At 47.9% G+C, this 20,041-nt stretch overlaps 1 protein-coding gene across 5 annotated transcripts in view; it reads left to right on the top strand.

Moving 5' to 3' along the window:
- The window catches only part of GFRA2 (GDNF family receptor alpha 2), a 104,697-nt gene that overhangs the window by 8,293 nt on the left and 76,363 nt on the right, over positions 1-20,041 (top strand). For 4 of the 5 annotated variants that reach the window (XM_060178784.1, XM_060178785.1, XM_007529157.3 and 1 more), the window contains exon 3: positions 1,587-1,670. The exons of the other annotated variant lie outside the window; for it this stretch is intronic. In XM_060178784.1, coding sequence (XP_060034767.1) covers positions 1,587-1,670 — 84 coding nt within the window. The remainder of the gene's footprint in view (positions 1-1,586; positions 1,671-20,041) is intronic. 5 annotated transcript variants of the gene reach the window in all.

Here is a 20,041-nt window from a genome sequence, read left to right as displayed (position 1 = left end):
CTCTTGGGGGCTGGAGACCAGGCTGCCTTCCTTCTCCAGAGCTGACACAAGTTTAGGGCCACCCTGGTCTTCAAGGATCTCCCCCAAGTCTTGGCCCAGGAACTGACATGGCTTTACTCTGGCTTCAGCTGTCAGGGTACAAAACCTTGCTCTGCCACTTACAGCTTTGTCGCTTAGGGCAAGTTAATGAGCGTCTCTGTGTTCTGGTTCCTTATCAGTAAAATAGGAAGGATGAGGGTGCCTGTGAGGATAGAGGACTCAAGAGGAGTAAGTAAGGCCTTTCTGACAGTGCCATGGAGAGCACAGTATTATTTATTATTATTTATTATGAAGTTTTCTTAAGCTCCTATGGCATCTGCCCCAGTAAGCAGGGTGGAGTGGTAATTGCCATAAGAAGTTACCCAATGCTCAGAGTGTATGTATGTGAGGGGCTGCACATACACCCCCCAGTGGAAGGTTGGGGCTGAGGAACAACTGGATTAGGTTTCTGGGCAAACACAGCTGAGCCTTCTCCATGCCCAGGGTACCCACACCCAGAATGGCAGGGTGTGAAGATCATAGAAGGCCCCCAGACCCAGTAATCTGGGGATGGGGGTGGAGGCACCCTTTCTCTGATCCTTCTGGGATTGGGGCTCTGTTCTGGGGCATCTGGGGGGTACAGCAGGTAGACAGTCTGTTCCTGAAACCAACACAGTGTGGCTGAACCTTGTATCTGGCCTCTGTGTGACACCATAGGGCTGACCCCTTATAGGAGCATTCAGGGCGCCTCTTCTGGTGGGAGGCACCTTCCTGCGGGTAACTGCTCCATGTGTTCCCCCCCCCCCCCAGCAGGTGGGGGTACTTGGTTACAGCTCTGGGCTTGGGCAGATGGGAAATCAATGTGTGAGGCAGTGGGTCAGTGCCTGACTCTGCCCCAGCCCCCTCCAGACACACAGTCGGAGTGATCCTCATTGATTTCTCCTCACCCTCAGTTCTCAAGAGGATACTTTCTCTCCTTTGGAGGCACTGGCAGGGGTGGAGGTGGGGAGGGGGCTCCAGGGCAACCCTGTGCTATATATCTCCTGTCGCTTTTCCCTTCCTGAAGCCCCCCCCATCCCCACTTCTTGAGGTCTAGAGGAGAGTTCTAGGAAGCCAGCAGGTGTGGAGAGAAAGGTAGAGAAGGCATGGGGGGGCGCTCAGAACTCCTGACCCCAGCCAGATTCTGTTTGAGCAAAGAGGAAATCCTGTCTTCCTGAGCAGCCTGGGCAGAGCATTCTGGGCTCATGGATGGGAATGGCTCTTGCTCCTGGAAGTTGCCAGGACTGGTTGTTTCTCCTCTCTGGGCTGTCTCTAAGCTCACCTTTGTGAAATGTGGCCACTGCACTGGGTGACCAGACTGCCTGACCCCACTCTCACTGTGCCTTCTTTCTAGAAGCAGAGGAGTCTTTAGAAGAGGGTGGTCTGAGAGAGCAGGTTTCTGGGGGGTTGCCACTCTAATTGGGGGGCTGTAACCAGCCTGGGGGTGGTGCTCAGTTCCTCCTCAGAGTGTGGCCTGTGCCTGGTGCCATGAGAGGAGGAGCCATACCTGACATGCTTCTCTCCTGCAGGTGAGGAGTTTTACGAAGCCTCACCCTATGAGCCTGTGACCTCTCGGCTCTCAGACATCTTCAGGCTCGCTTCAATCTTCTCAGGTAAGCAGGCTAGTGTGGGCCCCGCAGTGGGGTGCCAGGAGTTCTAGCCTCCAGCTGGCTCTGCACATGCCCATAGGCACCTGGAAGTTTCTGGAGTTGAGCCTTTGCAGCTGTTGTCTGGAAGGAACCTGTTTTGTGGCAGTCTTGAATCTGAAGCCTGATGTCATTGCCCCTGCTTTGTCACCTGTCTTGCCCTGCTGGGTGCTTCATTCCAGTTGCTTAGCCTTACTGTGCCTCTGTGTCCCCAGTGCACAGTGGGGAGAGGACTAGCACCTCATGGGGTTTGACTGAGGCAGAGACTGCTATGGGCTCAGTGTGCTACTGGCCTGTGGTGCAGTTAGAACCTTTGCAGTGCTGGCTGCCTTTTAGTCTTTCTGCTCTGGGGTCCCCAGTGCTTGAGACCTGCTGAGGGGGGCTCTGAGGAAAAGTTGTGGGTCCCGGGCCACTCTCAATCTTGTCTGACCCTGAGGCAGAGGAGGCCAATCCAATGTCCTGGCGTATTTTGTTCACTTAGTGTGTAGAAGCCTGGTGGGATTTGGTTTTCTTTTTTAAAAATATTTATTTTTCCTTTTGTTGCCCTTGTTTTTCATTATTGCTATCGTTATTATTTTTGTTATTATTGATGTCGTTGTTGTTAGATAGGACAGAGAGAAATGGAGAGAGGGGGGGAAGATAGAGGGGGGAGAGAAAGGTAGACACCTGCAGACCTGCTTTACCACCTGTGAAGTGACTCCCTTGCAGGTGGGGAGCCGGGGCTCAAACCAGGATCCTTATGCCAGTCCTTGGGTTTTGCGCCATGTGCACATAACCTACTGCGCTACTGCCCGACTCCCTTTTATTATTACCTTCTTAAGGGGAAAATTAATTTGAACAAGGAAAATATTATCCTACTCTGCTTGAACTGCCATAATGAAATGCCATAGACTGGGAATAGGGGACTCAGCAACAGAAATTTATTTTCTCACAGTTCTGGAGGCTGAGGTCCAAGATCCAGGCACAAGTTTTTTTTTTTAAAAATATTTATTTACATTTATTTTTCCATTTTTGTTGCCCTTGTTGTTTTCTCTTGTTGTAGTTATTGTTGTTGATGTCATCGCTGTTAGATACAACAGAGAGAAATGGAGAAAGGAGGGGAAGACAGAGGGGGAAAGAAAGAGAGATACCTACAAACCTGCTTCACCGCCTGTGAAGGGACTCCCCTGCAGGTGGGGAGACGGGGGCTTGAACCGGGATCCTTATGCCGGTCCTTGAGCTTTGCACCACATGTGCTTAACCTGCTGCACTACTGCCGACTCCCCACAAGTTTTTTTTGTGAGAGCTCTCTTCCTGGCTCAAAAATGGCCTCCTTAATGTGTCCCTCATAATGGAGGGACAGGGGGCTGGGGAAGGCCACTGGATCCCAACCTCCCTGTGAGGCCACATTCCTGACAGCTCAGTGCCCACACTTACTCTCACTTTCCTCCGAAAAGCCATAGCTACATTAATGGCTTGGGCTTCAACAAGTGAATCTGGGTGGGGGGAGGTTTGATGGACACAGTTCAGTTCATTGTAAGTGCCAAGGAATAAGGAATAAGATTTTGTCAAGTGGGGCTGTGTTTGGTAGTGCCACACACCACTGTAACAACTACTGTTTGTTTGCTTGCTTGCTATCCAAGAACTGATTTTTCTCTCTTGGGGGTGACACCCTCTTCTTCCATTAAGAATACATTCTGGAGACAGACAGTGGTACACCTGGTTGAGCGCATGCAAGTAAGCAGTTTCAAGTCCCAGGTTCCCACCTACAGAGGGAAAGTTTCTTGAGCTATGAAGCATTGCTGCAAGTCTCTCTCTCACTCTCTCTCTCCATCGCTCTCTTTATATATCTCCCTCTCTATCTCTTCCTTCCCTCTCAATTTCTTTCTTTCTATATTCAACTAAATAAAATATTAAAAAGTACATGTTTTTAGAGTGTTAATGAGATGATATTCACGTCTTTGGTGGGAGAAATCCTGAACCCCCACAAGAAGGGCCAAAGTGTGGTTGTCTGGATAAGCCTTTGGACCAGGTGGTGGTTGGTGAATGGAAAGGAGGCTTCAGAGATGGTCTGTGTGTTAGTACTGGGTTCTGGTCCTGGCTTTCACTGTTAGAATCCCACAATGGGTGAAAGTAGAGTGTTTGCACAGAGCAGGCTCCCTCTTGACTGTGCCTGTGGATGCTGTGACAGCACAGACAGGCTGAGTCTCTCATTGGCTGCTGGGCTGCCCCCTGGAACAACTCACTGTACAGAGAAATGGGGCATCACTGGTGGGTGTCACCTTGGAGGGGATGAGCTGGGGGCCACAGGGTTCTGAGTTCCTGCCTGCCAGTGGGTCAGGAGTGGCAGAAGGTGGTAAGTTCTGAGTCATGGGGTTATATTCAGTGAAGGAGGGGCTCTAGCTGCTCGCTCAAGGCTGAGGGTCTGAGGTTCTCACCTTTGCCCAGGCTCCTGCTGCCTCCTGACCCAGCGCTAAGTATCTTCCTAGCAGAAAATCTTTACCTAATGAGCTTGACACTCTTTGGGACAAGGGTGTTGACAAGACAAATGAAGAAATTACTGGACCTGCAGTTCACTGAATCAGCTTCCTTTACCTGCTGCTGAGACACAACCAAGCACCCTGAGACTCTGTGTGGCATGGGACTCCTCATCACAGAGAGGGCCAGGCAGGGTAGGGAAGGGGCTTCTGCTCTGGGGACCTAATTCTACAGAAAGGACAAGAAAGGGTACTCTGGGACCTTTCCTCATGAAGAGAGCGATAAAGAGATGTACTTGGGACCACTCTCCACAGTGAGCAAGGAATAAGGAATATCTGGGGATCACACCTCACAGAGAGGGCAAACTACAAGGGATCCTTGACTGTTTCCTTCTGTCTTAGTTGACTCCACTCTACCTAGAGCCACCTAGAGTTGTTGTATGGGTGACTGACTGAAGAGATGCAGGTGTGTAGCTGGGTGGGGAGGCCATCGAGAGCCTGCAACAGGGAGGGGGCTGCATGGTTTCCAGGAGACCAGGGTTCCAGAGCACAGGGCCTAGGGTAGCTCACTCCCTGCTCCACAACTTCCTTTCTTGTCCTGAAGAGTGACTATAGGAGCTTAGAACTGTGAAGAGCAACTTGGAGCTTAGACCTGGGACACCTGACTGCTGTTCATACCTGGTCACACCTGGGGCTCAGCACCTGGGCATCTACCCTGAACACCTGGGGTTTAGCACCTGCCTGGATGCTGTTCACACTTGGAGCTCAGCACCTGGGTGCCTACCCTACACACCTGGGGCTGTAAGGCTGCCGTTGTGTGTGTGTGTGTGTGTGTGTGTGTGTGTGTGTGCGCACGCGCACGCATGCGTGTGTATGCGCTCATGGAGATGGAGAGCAGACAGCTCTCTCCCATTCTTTCCTGTTTGTCCTTGACACCCCTCCATGCTTGTGAACATGTGAAGTCATGGTGGCCTCCTCTAGGCTTGCCACCCTCAATTTTGGAGTCCTTCAGGGATTTTGAAAAGGTGTGTTGTTTTGGGGACTCAGTTGCTCTTTTCCTTGTTTCCTTTCCCTGCCTCTCCTCTACTTTTATTCTCTCTTCCTCTTCCTTTTCTCTCTTTCTGTCTTTCTTCCATAGAGAAAGAGAGTGAGGCCACAGCACCAAAGCTTTCTTCAATGTGGTGGGTTCAGTCTTATTCCATTCACCCCAGTTACTATCACTTCTTTGCCATCTAATGCCTGAGATTTCAGAGTTCTGTGGCAGGATGTGTTGGAATATCTGTCCTTTATCTTTCCTTTTGTCCTGCTGGGATTCTGTGGGCAGAGAAAGCTGCTAGGAATCCTTTGACTCAGGACCCCTGGAAGGTGAGATCTCTGTTCCTCTCTGCCTGGGTCAATGGTGCTCTGGCCCTGAACTGGGTCTGGGAGTTCTGGTGTCGGGTTAGTAGGTTAGCCTGTAGTCTGAGGTTGGGAGAAGAGAGTGCTCTGACTGCCTCAAGTAATGGCTTAGGGTTTTGGGGTGGTGTTGGGGGGACCAGACGCCTTACCCCTGCCTGGTAAAAGGGGGTATTTCACAGAAGAGCATTGAGATCTGCTCCTTTGCCAGTATTTCCAGCTGCCCTTGAGATTGAGGGTGGGGTGGAGGGGGACAGTGGGTGTTATGGAAGAGCATGGGCCTTGCATCTGGGTTCTCATCCTGGTTTGGTTACTTTGGCTGTGTGATCTGGGGCTTCTCTGTGGCTTTTTTTCTGTGGGTGTGTCTATTTGCTGTGTGGGTCTGTGATACCAGCTATGAGGGTTTTGTGGAGAAGGTTCTGTGAGAAGGGTGTCCTCTCTGCTGAGCTTTCTGGAGGTGGTGGGACTTTTAACTGGCAGTCCTTTATCCTCAGTCCAGGGGTTTGTCTCCATGGTCCTAGGACAGAAGGAGAAGACATGTCTTAGAGATGGTAGTGGTGGTGTAGGGCGTGAGGCAAGTGGAAATGCCCCATCTTTAGGGTGGAAGGGAACTATCAGAGTGAGGGTGGGGGATAGGGTGGGGGCCAGCCACAGCCACACCTGAGGAACAAGGAGAGTGGGCTGCAGATGGCCCGACTGTCAGCGCTGCTTCCCTGGCTTCTTTGATTGGGGTGGGGCCCCATGTAAGCACTGCCAGATGCTTGGGCACAGGGCCCACTCATGGAAACAGCTTATTTCTTTCCTGTAGCTGAAAGAGAACTTAGAGCTTGCCATGACTGCCCCTTCATCTGGCAGAGAAGAAGACTGGGGCCTCAAGAGTACCCCACTAGACAGGAGATTGGATGTTTGACTGGCAGGCAGGAGTTTCCTCTTCACAGTGTGGGGCTGAGAGAATCTACTGCCTTCTGTCCATTTTCCCAGGACTAAATGAGACACTCCAGGTTAAGTGCTTGGCACATGCTTGCACAGTGCACTGAAGTAGGGAGTTGTGTGAGGCTCATGAGGTGGTACTTCCCTGTGGCCTGAAGGCTGCAGGACAGAGCTGGAGTCTGGCTGGGGAAATAGCTGTAGGATTCTGGGTGACTGAAGTCTGCCTCCCACCTGCATATTAGTAATAATAATTACTATCAGTTCTATCAGTAATAATAGTAGTGGCTACGAGAGGTGCAGGTAGGGGGTGATTTCTAGGAAATTGAGGACCTTGGGTCCCTGCCAAACTGCTGTGGCTTTGTGTGCCACACACACTTGAGGGCTGAAGAGAGGCCTTAGCTTGGCCATCTGCTGGGTGGAAGGAGATAGTAGAGCCCCCTCAGCTGGCCTGAAGGTCTGGGTTGGTGGTGGGGGGAGGGACTGTCTTGTTTGGGTGGAGCCAGCAGTGGCCCAAGAACATTCATTTTGAAAAGGATGACAGAGGACCTAGTGGAGGTTGTATTATTATGTGGAAAACGGAGAAATCTTATGCATATACAAACTATTGTATTTACTGTTGACTATAAAACATTAATCCCCCAATAAAGAAATTAAAAAAAGAAAGTTCCATTGGGCTCATTTCTGGGGACTCTGGGAAGGGGGAAACCCTGCCCTAGCCTGGATCTGTGCAGAAGGCCCTGAGGGAGAGAGACTTCCCTTGGTGCCACATTGTTTTTCCCTACTGTGGTCACTGGGACTCTGTCTCTCTCATATGATTACAGGTGTTGGCCTCTGTGTTAGGCATCTGTCCCTCCTGCTTTGCTTGGGGCTGGGTGGCCACAGGTTATGCCAGTTGAGCCCTCTGGCCCCATCTGTGGAATGAGCTGGTCAGCTGGGGCACCCTGGCCAGAGGTGGGCAGCCCTTCTGGGGCCTGGGAAGCCCTGGCCAGTGTGTCAGCAGAAGAGTCAGGCCAAGGCTGGGCTGAAGGGGGCAGCTATGCCTGTCCTCAGTGTGCTTCTAGAGGAGCATGCTTTGACCAGAACCCAAGAGTGAGTGCTTGTTGTCTCCAGAGAGAAGGGGCTGCCTCTCATGAGTCAGGCTCAAGTCTTCCCAGGCATACACTCACCAAGTGGTTTAGTGGTGGTGGTGGTGGCAGGCAGAGTAGAGTAGAGTGAGTGCTGTCCCTGGGGTCATACGCTGCTGTGATTGGCTGGGTCTGGGGGAGTCATGGAGTCTTGCCGAAGGAAAGAAAGGCTCCAGGGATGGCTTGGAGGCTTGCCCATGCTGGGTGGATGAAGGAGGCCCCTGAAGTTTCCAAGCCTGCTGGACTGGGAACAAAGAAGAGTCCCTTGCAATCTATAGAACTTAAGCCACTCTGGACCTCCTTCTTGAGGTTCCTGGCAGAGCTTCTCTGTAACAAAATTGCCACAGGGCCTAAGGAGGGGCTGGGGCATCCTTCCATGGGGTGGAAGGCTTGGTGGCTTAGTTCTGGGCTCAGTCTTGTGACCCCAGGGGAACCCCTTCCCTGCCCACCCCTTCCACACCCCTGCTTTCACTCAGGGAACCTTAACCATATTCTTAAACCTACCTCCTTCCACTGGGCTGGAGAGCTTGGCCTGCTCACTGGGTGGGCTAGTGCCTCAGGGAGACCTCTGCCAAGAACTCCCTGAGCAGGTGGGGAGTTCTGAGTATGTGGGGCAAGGGGGAGCTGAAGGGGCAGCCTGCCTCTTTCCCTGCCTCTGCCCAGGAGCTAGGGTGGTAACCTGCTTATGCTCAGGTTGTCTCCCTGAGCTGAATGTAGAAGCGTAGTATTTAAATTTTAAAATCACATTCTTCTCCTAATGGCTGTCAGAGACTCTGCATGTGAAACAGGAATTGGGCTTTGGTGGCAGCTCTGTCACCTCTCAGACCTCCCTTTTTAGGGAGACTCAGGCTGCAGGCAGGAGAGGTTGTGGGTGATGACAGTGGAGATAGTAGGCTGGGGTCAGGTGACCTCACTGTGCTGGTGATTGTTGGGGCCATCTGGGAGAGGTCAGTATATTGGGAATCAAGGAAAGCCTGCACCCCCTCCTACAGGTCATTCTCTCCTTTCTCCCAGCAGTGCCAGGGACCACAGGCTTCTGCCATGGTGCAAAGATCTGTCTGTGGTGTCAGCTGGGTACCGGTGGCTTCATGCTTAGTTGTCTTTATGTCCAAGGAAGAAATCACTATTGAAAAGGAAAATGGGGAGAACAAAATTTAACCTCAGAGAAATGCTTTTAATGATGTAATTTCAGTGGCTGTGGTTGGGGGATGGGGCTCAGGGTATTTCCTGGCACCCTGGAGGAACTCATCCAGACGAGATCGGGTGTGTTCAGGGTGGTATGGCCGCAGACAAGAACTCACCCTTATGTCTGGATACAAGCAGGATTTGAGGAACTAGATGGGGCTTTTCCCAGCCTGGTCTGTCAACACAATCCCAGTGTGGTATGAGGATCAATACTCAGTTGTGGTGTGTGGATGGGAAGCTTATGTGTGAGTATGACAGGGTGGGGTGTGTGATACGTGTGGTGTAGTGTGTGTGAGGTGTGATGTATGTATTTTCTGTGGTTGTGGTGTGTACTGTTTTGTGTGAGATGATAATTGTGGTATATGTAAGGTGTGGCACATGTGTGTATATAGTGTGTGAGGTAATTATGTGTGAGGTGGGTATATGTACTGTTGTGTGTGAGATGATGAGTGTGGTATGTATGTGTATGAGATAGTGTGTGTCTAGTGTGGTATTTGTGTGTTATGAATGAATGAGTGTGATGTGTATGTATGCTTGAGGTGTGTGGTGATGGTGGATGTGTGTGCTGAGATTTTTTGTGGTCAGTGACTCTTGTTTGTTGGTTGGCAGGGGAGGAAGGGAGGCAGGGATAGAAAAGGCCTTTGTGGAAAGTAGAAAGGGGACATGTGGACATGTGACCCTTCGCTCCAGGAATAACCATTGGCCTCAGCCCCATTCTTCTCTTAGGGAGTCTGGGGAAACATGTTCAGGTGTGAATCGGGGCTGGTAGATGATGGCAAGGTCACGCGCGCCTCTTGGAGGAATGTGTATGACTCCCGTACTTGCTGGGCCTTGCTTGCAGTGCGGGGAAAAGGGGTACTGGATTTGACACCATGAGGAGGTCACTCATGATGCTGAATATCTTTTAGGGGGTTGGACACTTGCTTTTGGTTGGGGGGGGGGTTATGGAGGAGAGAATGCAAAGTGAGGGGAAAAATACAACCACAGGTGGCTCATTCTAATGTCTCTGTGAATAAGAATGGTGACCCAGGAGGGTGTGAGTTCAAGTTAAGGTTTTGCAATAATGGCAGCCTGGGGTGCAGTTGAGACTGACCCACTGGAGGAGAAATGGAAGGGCAAGGAAGGAGGGATATTTTCAGGAGTGATGTCCTGAACAGGAGGAGGGATGGATGGGGCACATGTGGCAGGGCCATCCCTCCCCTGGGAATGATGGGGCAGAACTGAAGGCACAGAACAGATCACACAGTCTGGCCTCATCATTATGTGATCAGAGGACATAATTTGTTTGTAAATTCTGAGGCAAGAAAGGGACAGTGGCATGTTTCTTCCATAGGGAAGAAGCAGAATGTGTGCAATGACCATATACTAATGACTTATGAGGCTTGAGGTCAGAGCATCAAGGGGAAGCTTTGGGTGAAACCAGTTATCTGATTTGTGTGTGTCCCCTAGTGACATGCTTAGAGACAGGCATGGGGCAGGAGGCAGGTGGGTGTAGCCAGGCTGTGGATACTGAGTGTGTCTGAGGAAGTGGAGGTGGTGAGGTATTTGCTGGGGAAGGAGGAGAACAAGGGCAGAGTAGGAGGTTGTAGGGGAAAGCTTGCAGAGTTTGGAGTCGGGGGAGGCTGAGGGAGTGGGTACCCAGTATGTGTGTGTTTCTCTGTGTGTGCAGTCTCAAAAGAAAAGAAAAAAAAGGCTTGGGAAGGGGAGGGGAGGAGGCCAGAGAGCTTGAGGTGGAGTTGTTCTTGACAGAAGGCACTGAGCCATGGGCTTTGCCTTGAGAGGAGTGTGTATATGTATGTGTGTGGGTCTGGTAGTAAAAGCCTCCTCATAGTAGGAGAAACAACTGGACCCCTGTCACTGGTGGGTCTCATGAATTGCCCAGAGGTCACTTCTTTTAAAACTGGCATGTCAGATAACCCAACCACCCATCCCACAGAATTTACCAATATTCCAAAACATACTAATGCCTTATTCAGAAGATCATTTTTTAAAAAAGATTTAGTTAATAGAGAAAGAGAGGAGTGTGAACCATTACTCTGGCATATGCAATTCCAGGAATCCAACTCAGGACCTCTTGATTGCCAGGCCATTATTCTGCTCATTCTACTCACTGCACAGTCTCCCAGGCCACAAGAGGATCTATTTTTAAAGCTTTCAGAAAATCCCATGGAATGATTTTTATGACTTCTAAAGATTTTTACAAATTGTTTGCCTAGGTGTATTTTAACATACATTCACTTTACTTATTGGATGGGGAGATGGGAGGGAGGGAGGGAAGGAGGGAGAGAGAGAGAAGAGAGAGAGAGAGAGAGAGAGAGAGAGAGGTTGAAAGAGAGATACCTGTAGGACTCCTTCACCACTGGAGAAGTTTCCTTCCTACAGTTGGGGACCAGAGGCTTGAACCTGGGTTTTTGTACACTGTAACTTGTATGTTCAATTGGTACACCACCTTCTGGACCCTCATATATTCTTTTTAAATTTGGAATCTAAGGGTCATGGGCTGCCAAAGACTTTGTTTTAATGAGAGAAATATATTTCAGAATCAAGAAACAAAGTATTGGTTTAAAATTAGTGCCTCTAGTTTTAAGTTCATTCAACACAAACAGAAAATATTGATGGAGTTAAAGGAATTACTTAATTTGCAATGTGAAATATGGGAATATATAGTAATGATACATGCTGTCATGTAATATATACTATATTTAATTATGTGTATGAATATATATAATTAATGCTACTCTTCTGATTTTTAATATTTTAAATATATATGTTTTTAATAGGAAAAGAGATACACACAAAAAGTTATTAGAGGACTGCTCAGCTCTAGCTTATGCTAGGGATTGAACCTGGGACCTTAGAACCTCAGGCAAGGGAGCTAGGTGGTGGTTCACCTGGTTAAGCACTCACATTACAGTGTGCAAGGACCCAGGTTCAAGCCCCCTGGTCCCCATCTGCTGAGGGAAAGCTTCACAAGTGGTGAAGCATAGTTGTCTCTTTCCCTCTATCTCTCTCCCCCCTCTCAATTTCTCTCTGCCTGTATCCAATAATAATAATAATAAAAAAAGAACCTCAGGCAAAAAGTTTTTTTGCAAAACCATTATACTGTCTCCCTAGTCTGATTTTTAGTTTGTTGTCTGTAAAACTGAAACCGTGTGATGTCTCAAGAATCACATTTCAGTTCCAATGTTACAGTAATATTTGTTTGGGGCTTCAGAACTATAGTCCAGAAGACACAGATCCAAAAAGCTCTTGAGCTTCATGTTCCTATTCTTATGTAGGAGCCTGCTTGTATATACAGAAAGGCAGAGCTAGTCCCCACCCAGGGCTGTTTGATGTAATGAGATTTTCAGGTAGTGCAGTTCCATCTGGAGGTTAGTTGAGCAGTGGTTTGTTGAACTATAGTCTTGAGCAGTCTTTGACTATTCAGTGTGGTTTTGTGCCCTTCTCTGCCAATGGACATACCTGACCATTCTGTTTCATGCTGATATGCTCTCAGTGCCCTTCCCACTCTTTCATTTCTTACCCAGATTTGCAATTGGTCCATTTTATGGTTTTCCTTTAAAAAAAAAAGTCTGACATGCCTTTGTGGGAACTGGTATGTGAATGGCAAAAAATCCTAACTGTACATGACTCCCCCCAAAAAAAATTTAAAAAGGACATAGAAGTCCAGCAAAATAGCTCACTTGCGTAGTGTTTGATGCCATGCCTGTGACCCAGGGTTGAGCCTGGATCCCACTTCATTGCATTAGAGGAAGCTTGGTGTTACATGTATTGTTCCTCCACCCCTTTTCTTGTCCTGAGAAAGCTGACCTGGAGTGAAGTCCTGGCAATGATTGATAAATAAATAAATAAGATCTAGAACCTTCAAAACTGAAAAATATGTTCAAAGGTTCTGGTGGTGGTGCACCCAGTAGAGTACACATGTGATGGTGTACAAGGACCCGGGCTCAAGTCCCTTGTCATTACCAGCAGGAGGGAAGCTTCACAAGTGGTGAAGCAGTGCTGCAGGCATCTCACTGTCTACCTTCCTCTGTATCAGTCCTATCCCTCTCGATTTCAGTCTCTACCTAATAAATAAATACATCATTTCAAATGTGAAATAATGAAATTTTAATTTTTAATGACTAGAACCACAAGATTAAGGTCTTTTGAAGAGATGAAGAAAGAATTCTGGCAGTGGTCAAAATATGACAAAGTATAAATAATATTCAGAAGCCATTGATTTTTTAAAATTGACTTTCTGTGAATTTGTCATTTGTCAGAGTGACTTGGTAGATTGGCCTGCTTCCAGAAACACCACTGCCTCTGGAGAGTTGTGCTAGGGGGTGGGTGGAGCGATGTGGTGGCAGGTGGCCTGCTGTCCTTGAGGAAAGTACCATCTCTCTCTCTCTCTCTCTCTCTCTCTCTCTCTCTGCCCCCTCGGGGTTGTCACTGGGGCTCGTGCCTGCACTACGAATCCACTGCTTCTGGAGGCAATTTGTTCTCATTTTTGTTTCTCTCGTTGTATTTATTGCTGTCATTGCTGCTGTTGTTGTTGTTGAATAGAACAGAGAAAAATCGAGGAAGGAGGGGAAGACGGAGAGGGGGAGAGAAAGATAGACACCTGCAGACCTGCTTTGCCGCTTGTGAAGTGACCCCCCCCTGCAGGTGGGGAGCTGGGGTCTTGAATTGGGATCCTTATGCCAGTCCTTGCACTTTGCACAATGTGCACTAACCCCCCTGAGCTTCCGCCTGTCCCCTTGTCTTTTTAAACATCTTTTTATTTATTTATTATTGGATAGAAACAGAGGAGTTGAGAGGGGAGGGGAGATAGAGTTAGGGAAAGAGACAGAGAGATACCTTCAGCACTGCTTCACAACTCAACAAAGCTTTCCTCCTATAGGTGGTAACCAGGGGCTTGAACCTTGGTCCTTGCATCTGTAATGTGTGCACTTAACCAGGTGTCTACCACCTGCCCCCCTTTTTTATTTATTGGTATCAGGGTTATCTCTGGTGTCTCATTTCCCCTCAGCTCATGTTCTTGCCCTTTCCACCAAAATGATGGAAGCTCATATTCTCCTTTGCTTTTATTTCCATCTTCAATCCAGGCAGCCTCAGTGAAATGGCTTTAAAGAGCTACTAGTATTGCTTTTGTCTCTGGAAGTCCAATGCACTACTCATTGTGCAAAAGAACCACCTGAGCCACTAGTATTGCTTATACACACTTTAAAGTCTCTTTGTAAACCCTTCTTTGGAATCCTAGAATCTTTTATCCTTCTGCTTTGCAATATCTCCTCTTGGACACCTATTAGGCATCTCAAATGAGAGCAAAGAATGAAATTATCTATTTAGTTCTTCCGTTTCTTTTTTCCTCAGAGTCTTTCTTGCTCCACAGGATACTTTTACCATTCACTCAGTGCTCAGCCCAAAGACTTAAGGGGTTCCCATGGTTTTATTTCTCTTCTTTTTAGCATCTAGCATATCCCAATGACTTTATCTTAAAGTGGTATGTAGGATGGGTTCAAAAAATTTTGTGTGTGTGTGCCATCTTTGTAGTGACTACCCTACTCACTCTGCCATCATCTTCTACCTACTACTGTAGCAGCCCAAGCCTGAGCTGCTTAGGCCTCACCCCTTATATACTCTCTGTCTTCCATCTGTTGGTATAGTGGTTAAAGTCAGGCAACTTCCTCATAATCCTCCAAGAGGCTGGGGAGATAACATAATGGCTATGCAAAAAGACTTTCATGCCTGTGATGCTAACATCCTAGGTTCAATCTCTCTTTTTAATTTTATTTTATTAGTGATTTAATATTGATTTACAAAATTACATGTCATCAGAGGTATAATTCCACACTATTCCTACCACCAGAGTTCTGAATCTCAATCCCTCCATTGCAAGACACTGCAGTTCTCCTAAGGTTGCAGACATGGGTTAACTATCATTTCTAAAACTATCTGCCTACATTTTACATAGTCATCCCCTTTTTATTCCAGGTCCAGTCCTCTCCCCCACACCAAGCCACTCATAACCCTATTACTACATTCATTCAGATGTTCTTTCTTTTTCCTCCTCTCTCTCTGGTTCCTGATGGAGCTGGAGTTCAGAGCTCTCTTATCCTCTTTCTCCTATCCCTTCTTTCCCACTGGGAGTATGGATCAAAATTATTTTTGGGGAGCAGAAGGTAGGATTTCTGGCATCTGTAATTGTTTCTCCACTGGATATGAGTTTGTCAGATCGATCCATACCCCCAGCCTGTTTCTTTATCTAGTGGGGTTGAGCTCTGGAGAGGAGAGGTTCCAGGACACATTGGTGAGGTAGTCTGCCCAGAGAAGTTAGGACAGAGTCATGGTAGCATCTGCAATTTGGTGTCTGGAAGGTGGCAGGGCACAAAGTGAGAAAATGGTTAATGAACAGGAACCAAAAAGTAGAAACAGAGCAGATGAGATTAGGGATCTTGGGGTGGAAGGAAGCTAGGAAGTCCATTTCAGACATGTTTCTAGGGGCCCACAGCTATGGTAGTTTTTACTTGAGTTTGATAGCATGAAGTTGGATAAAAGTATTGTCTGAGAAAAATGGTGTCAGAGTAGAGAAGTGGGCTAGAAAGTTGGATTAAGGCAGAGAGTATCTCCCATTCTTGAAAAAATTGTATGAATGAAATTAACTATTTGCCTTCATCCATCCGACCCAGGGCCCATATATATATATGCATATGCACCGGAACCTATATAACCTCTGAGTCCCTACTGGTTTGAGCTCACAGATAATGATCACATCTAAGAACATTGCAGGCTGCACTCATTTCAGGACTGATCTTCCTTGAGTGGTAGGGCAGGATTCCCCAGCCTCCCTTCTGAGACTGGGGCAGTCCCTACCATTGCTACTTATGGTGACAGCAAGGTCCTGGGAAGGCCTGAAGTAGGTTGATGATGACATTCCTGATGGAAATGACCAATGCTGGTGGACAGAGGGAGCCATTAGAGGTCTAGGTCCATCATATTTGTGTGGGAATCCAAGGGCTCCAGATGATGAGATGGTGTGGTATTAACCAAAAGAGCCATTATTAAGTGAGCCAGTCTCTTATCCTTATCCAACTTTTGTCCTCTCTTTATCTGATGACCTTAGACTTTCTCCCAGTTGTTTAAGCACTGAGTGTCATTTGTTGAACCCAACCAGAATTAGTTTTTTAGGATCTGTATTCTTTGGGCCTATCTGCTAGGTTGCCAAAGTAATTTGGTCTAAGTCTCAATTAGAGAATTTATGATGCCTTCTTTAGGCTCTTCAACCTAGGTTCAGTCTCTAGCACCGCCGTAAGCCAGAGGTGAGCAGTGAGTTGGTGAAAAACAAGATAAAACAAAACAAAATAGAAATGAAACCCCATATGCTTTACATGCTAGAATAAAACTTTAAGTCTTTAGCTTGCCTCTTACCTTTGGTTTTCTTCTTAAAACTTAAGCCACTCAGCCACTTTATTCTGGCCTGTGAATGTGTCAAGCTCATGCTACCTTAGGACCTTTGCAGCTGTTCTTCTGCTTGGAATTTTACCTCATTATTATTATTATTTCACAATTTACTTCTGATACCACACCTCTTAGTGACAGATCCCCAGTTTCTCCCTTCTGTGTCTTCTTTATTTATTTTCTTCATAGCACTTCTCAGCACTGTAAATGACATCACTTATTTGCCTGTGTGTTTATCACCAACCTTGCTCTGTCTTTCCAGTTCACAGCTTGAGTTCTTGAACCCGCTGTGGGTGAGGAAGCAGGCGTGGTTGTGAGTCCTTGATAAACGTGAATTTCGCTGTGTGCATACCTGCTGTGTCTGTCCAAGGCCAGCTTGTGTGCAGAAACAGGGTGATATCAGGAGCTTTCTCATCCTTCCAGCCACCAGGGTCTTATGGTGTGTGTGTGTGTGTACGTGCTTGTGTGTGTGTGTGTGTGTATGTAGTGGTGGTGATAGGGTTGGGGTGGGAGGGTGAGAGGTAGGAGAGGCATAAAATGTAGGTGCCCACATGGTTCCAGACTTCTCCTTTTTCAGGTATGGAAATGAGGCTGAGAAAGGGTCAGCATCTTTCTGGGGTGTCACATGGCTTGGGAGAGGCAGAGAGAGATTTGGCCAGGCTTTCTGATTCCCATCCTAGTGTCAAAGCTGTAGAACATAACTCCAGGGCCCCAGGTGGGCCTGGGTGGGTACTGCACCTGACACAGACTAGAGGTAACCCCTTTGTTCCTACTTCCTGGAGTGCTGAGGGGAGTGGAAACTCTGGGGTCCCACTGGCATGAAGCAGTACAACACAGTGAGCATCTTCTGTTTGCCTCTCCTGGAAGAGTCCTGCTTGTGGCTGAAAGTCTGCCTTGATGCTCCTCTTGGGTGAGAGGGCATGGGACTCCCCAAGGAACATATTCTGGTGACATAGGAGGGTCACCTTCTAGGGAGGGTGAACCAGGTGATACATGTGCTGGAGGGGGTGTGCGCATGTCTGGGATGCAGGCCACAGGGGGCTCAGCCTTCTCTATGCCACTGGCCCTCAAACTTTCTCTTTCTTACTAGGTGCTTGTGGAATGTGATTCTTAGGTACCAGCCCCAGAGCCCTTTATTCAGTGGGTCTTTGAGGGGCCTGTGTACCCATGTTTACCAGGCAGCTTGAGCACAACAAAGTCTAGGAACCACATTGTGTCAGTTGTTCATCTGAGAACAGGTGAACTGCACTTGAGCAGGTAGAGTCAGCACACACACACTTCAGCTTCACTAGCATTTTCTTATGTGTGAGGAACACTTGGATCATATATGCTTTCTTTTAGGATATACCCAGGTAGTTATTGAAAAACTTACTTTCAAGTATGGGGAGAGGGGGAGATGGCAGATGGCTGATAGTGTGCCTGGTTGAGTGCACATTACATTGTGTAAGGACTGAGGTTCAAGCCCCTGACCCCCACCTGCAGGAGGGAAGCTTCACAAGTGGTGAAGTAGTGCTACAGGTATCTCTCTGTCTCTCTCTCTTTCGCTGTTTTCCCTCTCTCACATTTTCCTCTCTATTTCTCTTTCTATACAATAAGTATTGAATAAATAAAATATTAAGGGGGCCGGGCAGTAGCTCAGCAGGTTAAGTGCACATGGTGCAAAGCTCAAGGACTGGTATAAGGATCCTGGTTCGAGTCCCCGGCTCACCACCTACAGGGGGGTTGCTTCTCAAGCGGTGAAGCAGGTCTGCAGGTGTGTATCTTTCCTCCTCTCTGTCCTCCCTTCCTCTCTACATTTCTCTCTGTCCTATCTAACAAGGACATCAATAACAACAACAATAATAACAACAACAGTGATAAACAACAATCGAAACAAAAGGGAAAAAACAGCCTCTAGGAGCAGTGGACTTATGATGCAGGCACTGAGCCTCAGCAATAACCCTGGAGACAGAAAAAATAAAATATTAAAAAATAGAAAAAGAAAAACTTACAAGGCCAGGTAAAGCACATGCATTACTTTGAGTGAGGGTAACCACTTATGGGGGAGGTTTGAAAACTGTACAACAGTACTATAGATGTTTCTCCTCTCTGTCTCTCACTGTCTATTAAAAGGAAAAGAAAAAAAAAAAAAGGAAAGAAAAAAATAGCCACAAGGAATGGTGAAGTCATGTAGGCACTGAGCCCCAGTGATGTCTGGTAGCAGTAAATAAATAAATAACTTTATAAGTGATCCAGCTAAGGCACCTTACCATACATGAGGCTCTGGGTTTCAGCCCCAGCACCACATGGGAGCATCACAAATAAAAACCAAGGGAGCACCAGGGATGGTGGAGCGAAGCTGTGGTGTCATTTGTGTCTCTTTTTCCTTCACCCCCTCCAATCAAACCCAGTTGAAGAGGGGCTGGGTGGTGGCACAACTGTTTTAGCACATACATTACAATACGCAAGGACCTGGGTTCAAGCCCTCAGTTGCTCCATGTAGGAGATAAGCTTCACAAGCAGTGAAGCAATGCTGCAGGTATCTCTCTGTCTCGTTCCTTCTCTCAGTTTCTGCCTGTCTTATCAAATAAATAAATAGTTAAACAAAAACAGCTGAAGAAAAAAATTACTTTGATATAAAATTAAGAAAATTAAAGAAAAAGTTAATGAGATATGAGTGGGAGTATGGCCAACATGCTGTAAGTGGCACCTGGATGACTATAGTTGGGGACACTAATTCCTCATAAGTGTCAGACAATCGTTTGCTTGGACATCTGCTTGAAGATCTCAGGGAAGACTGGTCATTATCCCCAGGCAAGAAGAGGGGAAGACTTGGCTGGGGTGAAAGGCCCTGGTTTTGGATTTAGCTGACCCCGCTTTTCCTAACCTCAGTGAGCAGGAGAGCTAGAAGCCAGGGTGCACCCCCAGGAACTGGAGCTGGAGCTGGAGCTGGAGCTGGAGCTGGAGCTGGAGCTGGAGCTGGAGATGGAGCTGGGAGGGTGGACTCACTGAGGTTGTAGAAAGTGCTGGGCTTGACTGAGTCCACTGTCTGGCCCTGGAGAAGCTGTTGTCATTTACTTCCCTGTGTATAGGAACAGGAAGGAATCTGGAGAGTGGGCTGACTGGTTCTGGGATGAATTTCCAGCCCCAAGTCCCTCACAAGGCCTCTGTAGTTTTAGTTCTCTGGGCAAGAAGAAAACAAGGGTGGGTGGGTGGCAGCAGTACCTCAGTCCCTGTCTTTTTGCCATCGTGGTCCTGCTGTTGCAGCCCACTCTGGGGAGGCTGGTGTGGGGAACCCACAGCTACTTTCTCTCAGTGGGGACTTGGGAAGGTGGGTGAGCTTTTGGCATGTGGGAGACAGAGAGTGCGATGGGCTCCTTCAGACATGGACAGGGACCCAATAGCTAGGATGCCTTCCTTCTTGATTATTCAGGAAAGCTAGAGGTGGCTTTGGGAAGGGCCTGGGCCAAGAACCGAGCCCAGGCAGCTCCAGGGGCCTTTTCCACAGTGCAAGGGGTGGAGCCTCAGTATCTGCTTGGGGTGACCAGAGGGGCATCTTGCCAGCAATACAGCAACTGCTGTTACTGTCACTACATTCTTTGTGTGTGTGTATTTCTAGGAAATTTACCAAGTTTTGGCCCAGGGGTTTATATTTCTCGCCCCCCTAGCAAAAGCTTTCACCATTTAAGCTCCAAATGGAAGGCACAGAGGCTATAATTACACCGGCATTAACTCAGGAACCTGCTGAGAGGAGCGGGAACCGGGCACTGAGGGAACAAGATGAAGCCTCGGGCCTAAATTAGCTGCTGTTCTGTTTGTGGCTGTCGCC

Source organism: Erinaceus europaeus, chromosome 19, assembly GCF_950295315.1.
Source record: "Erinaceus europaeus chromosome 19, mEriEur2.1, whole genome shotgun sequence".
Taxonomy (NCBI): domain Eukaryota; kingdom Metazoa; phylum Chordata; class Mammalia; order Eulipotyphla; family Erinaceidae; genus Erinaceus; species Erinaceus europaeus.
This window is presented reverse-complemented; position numbering and strand designations above follow the sequence as displayed.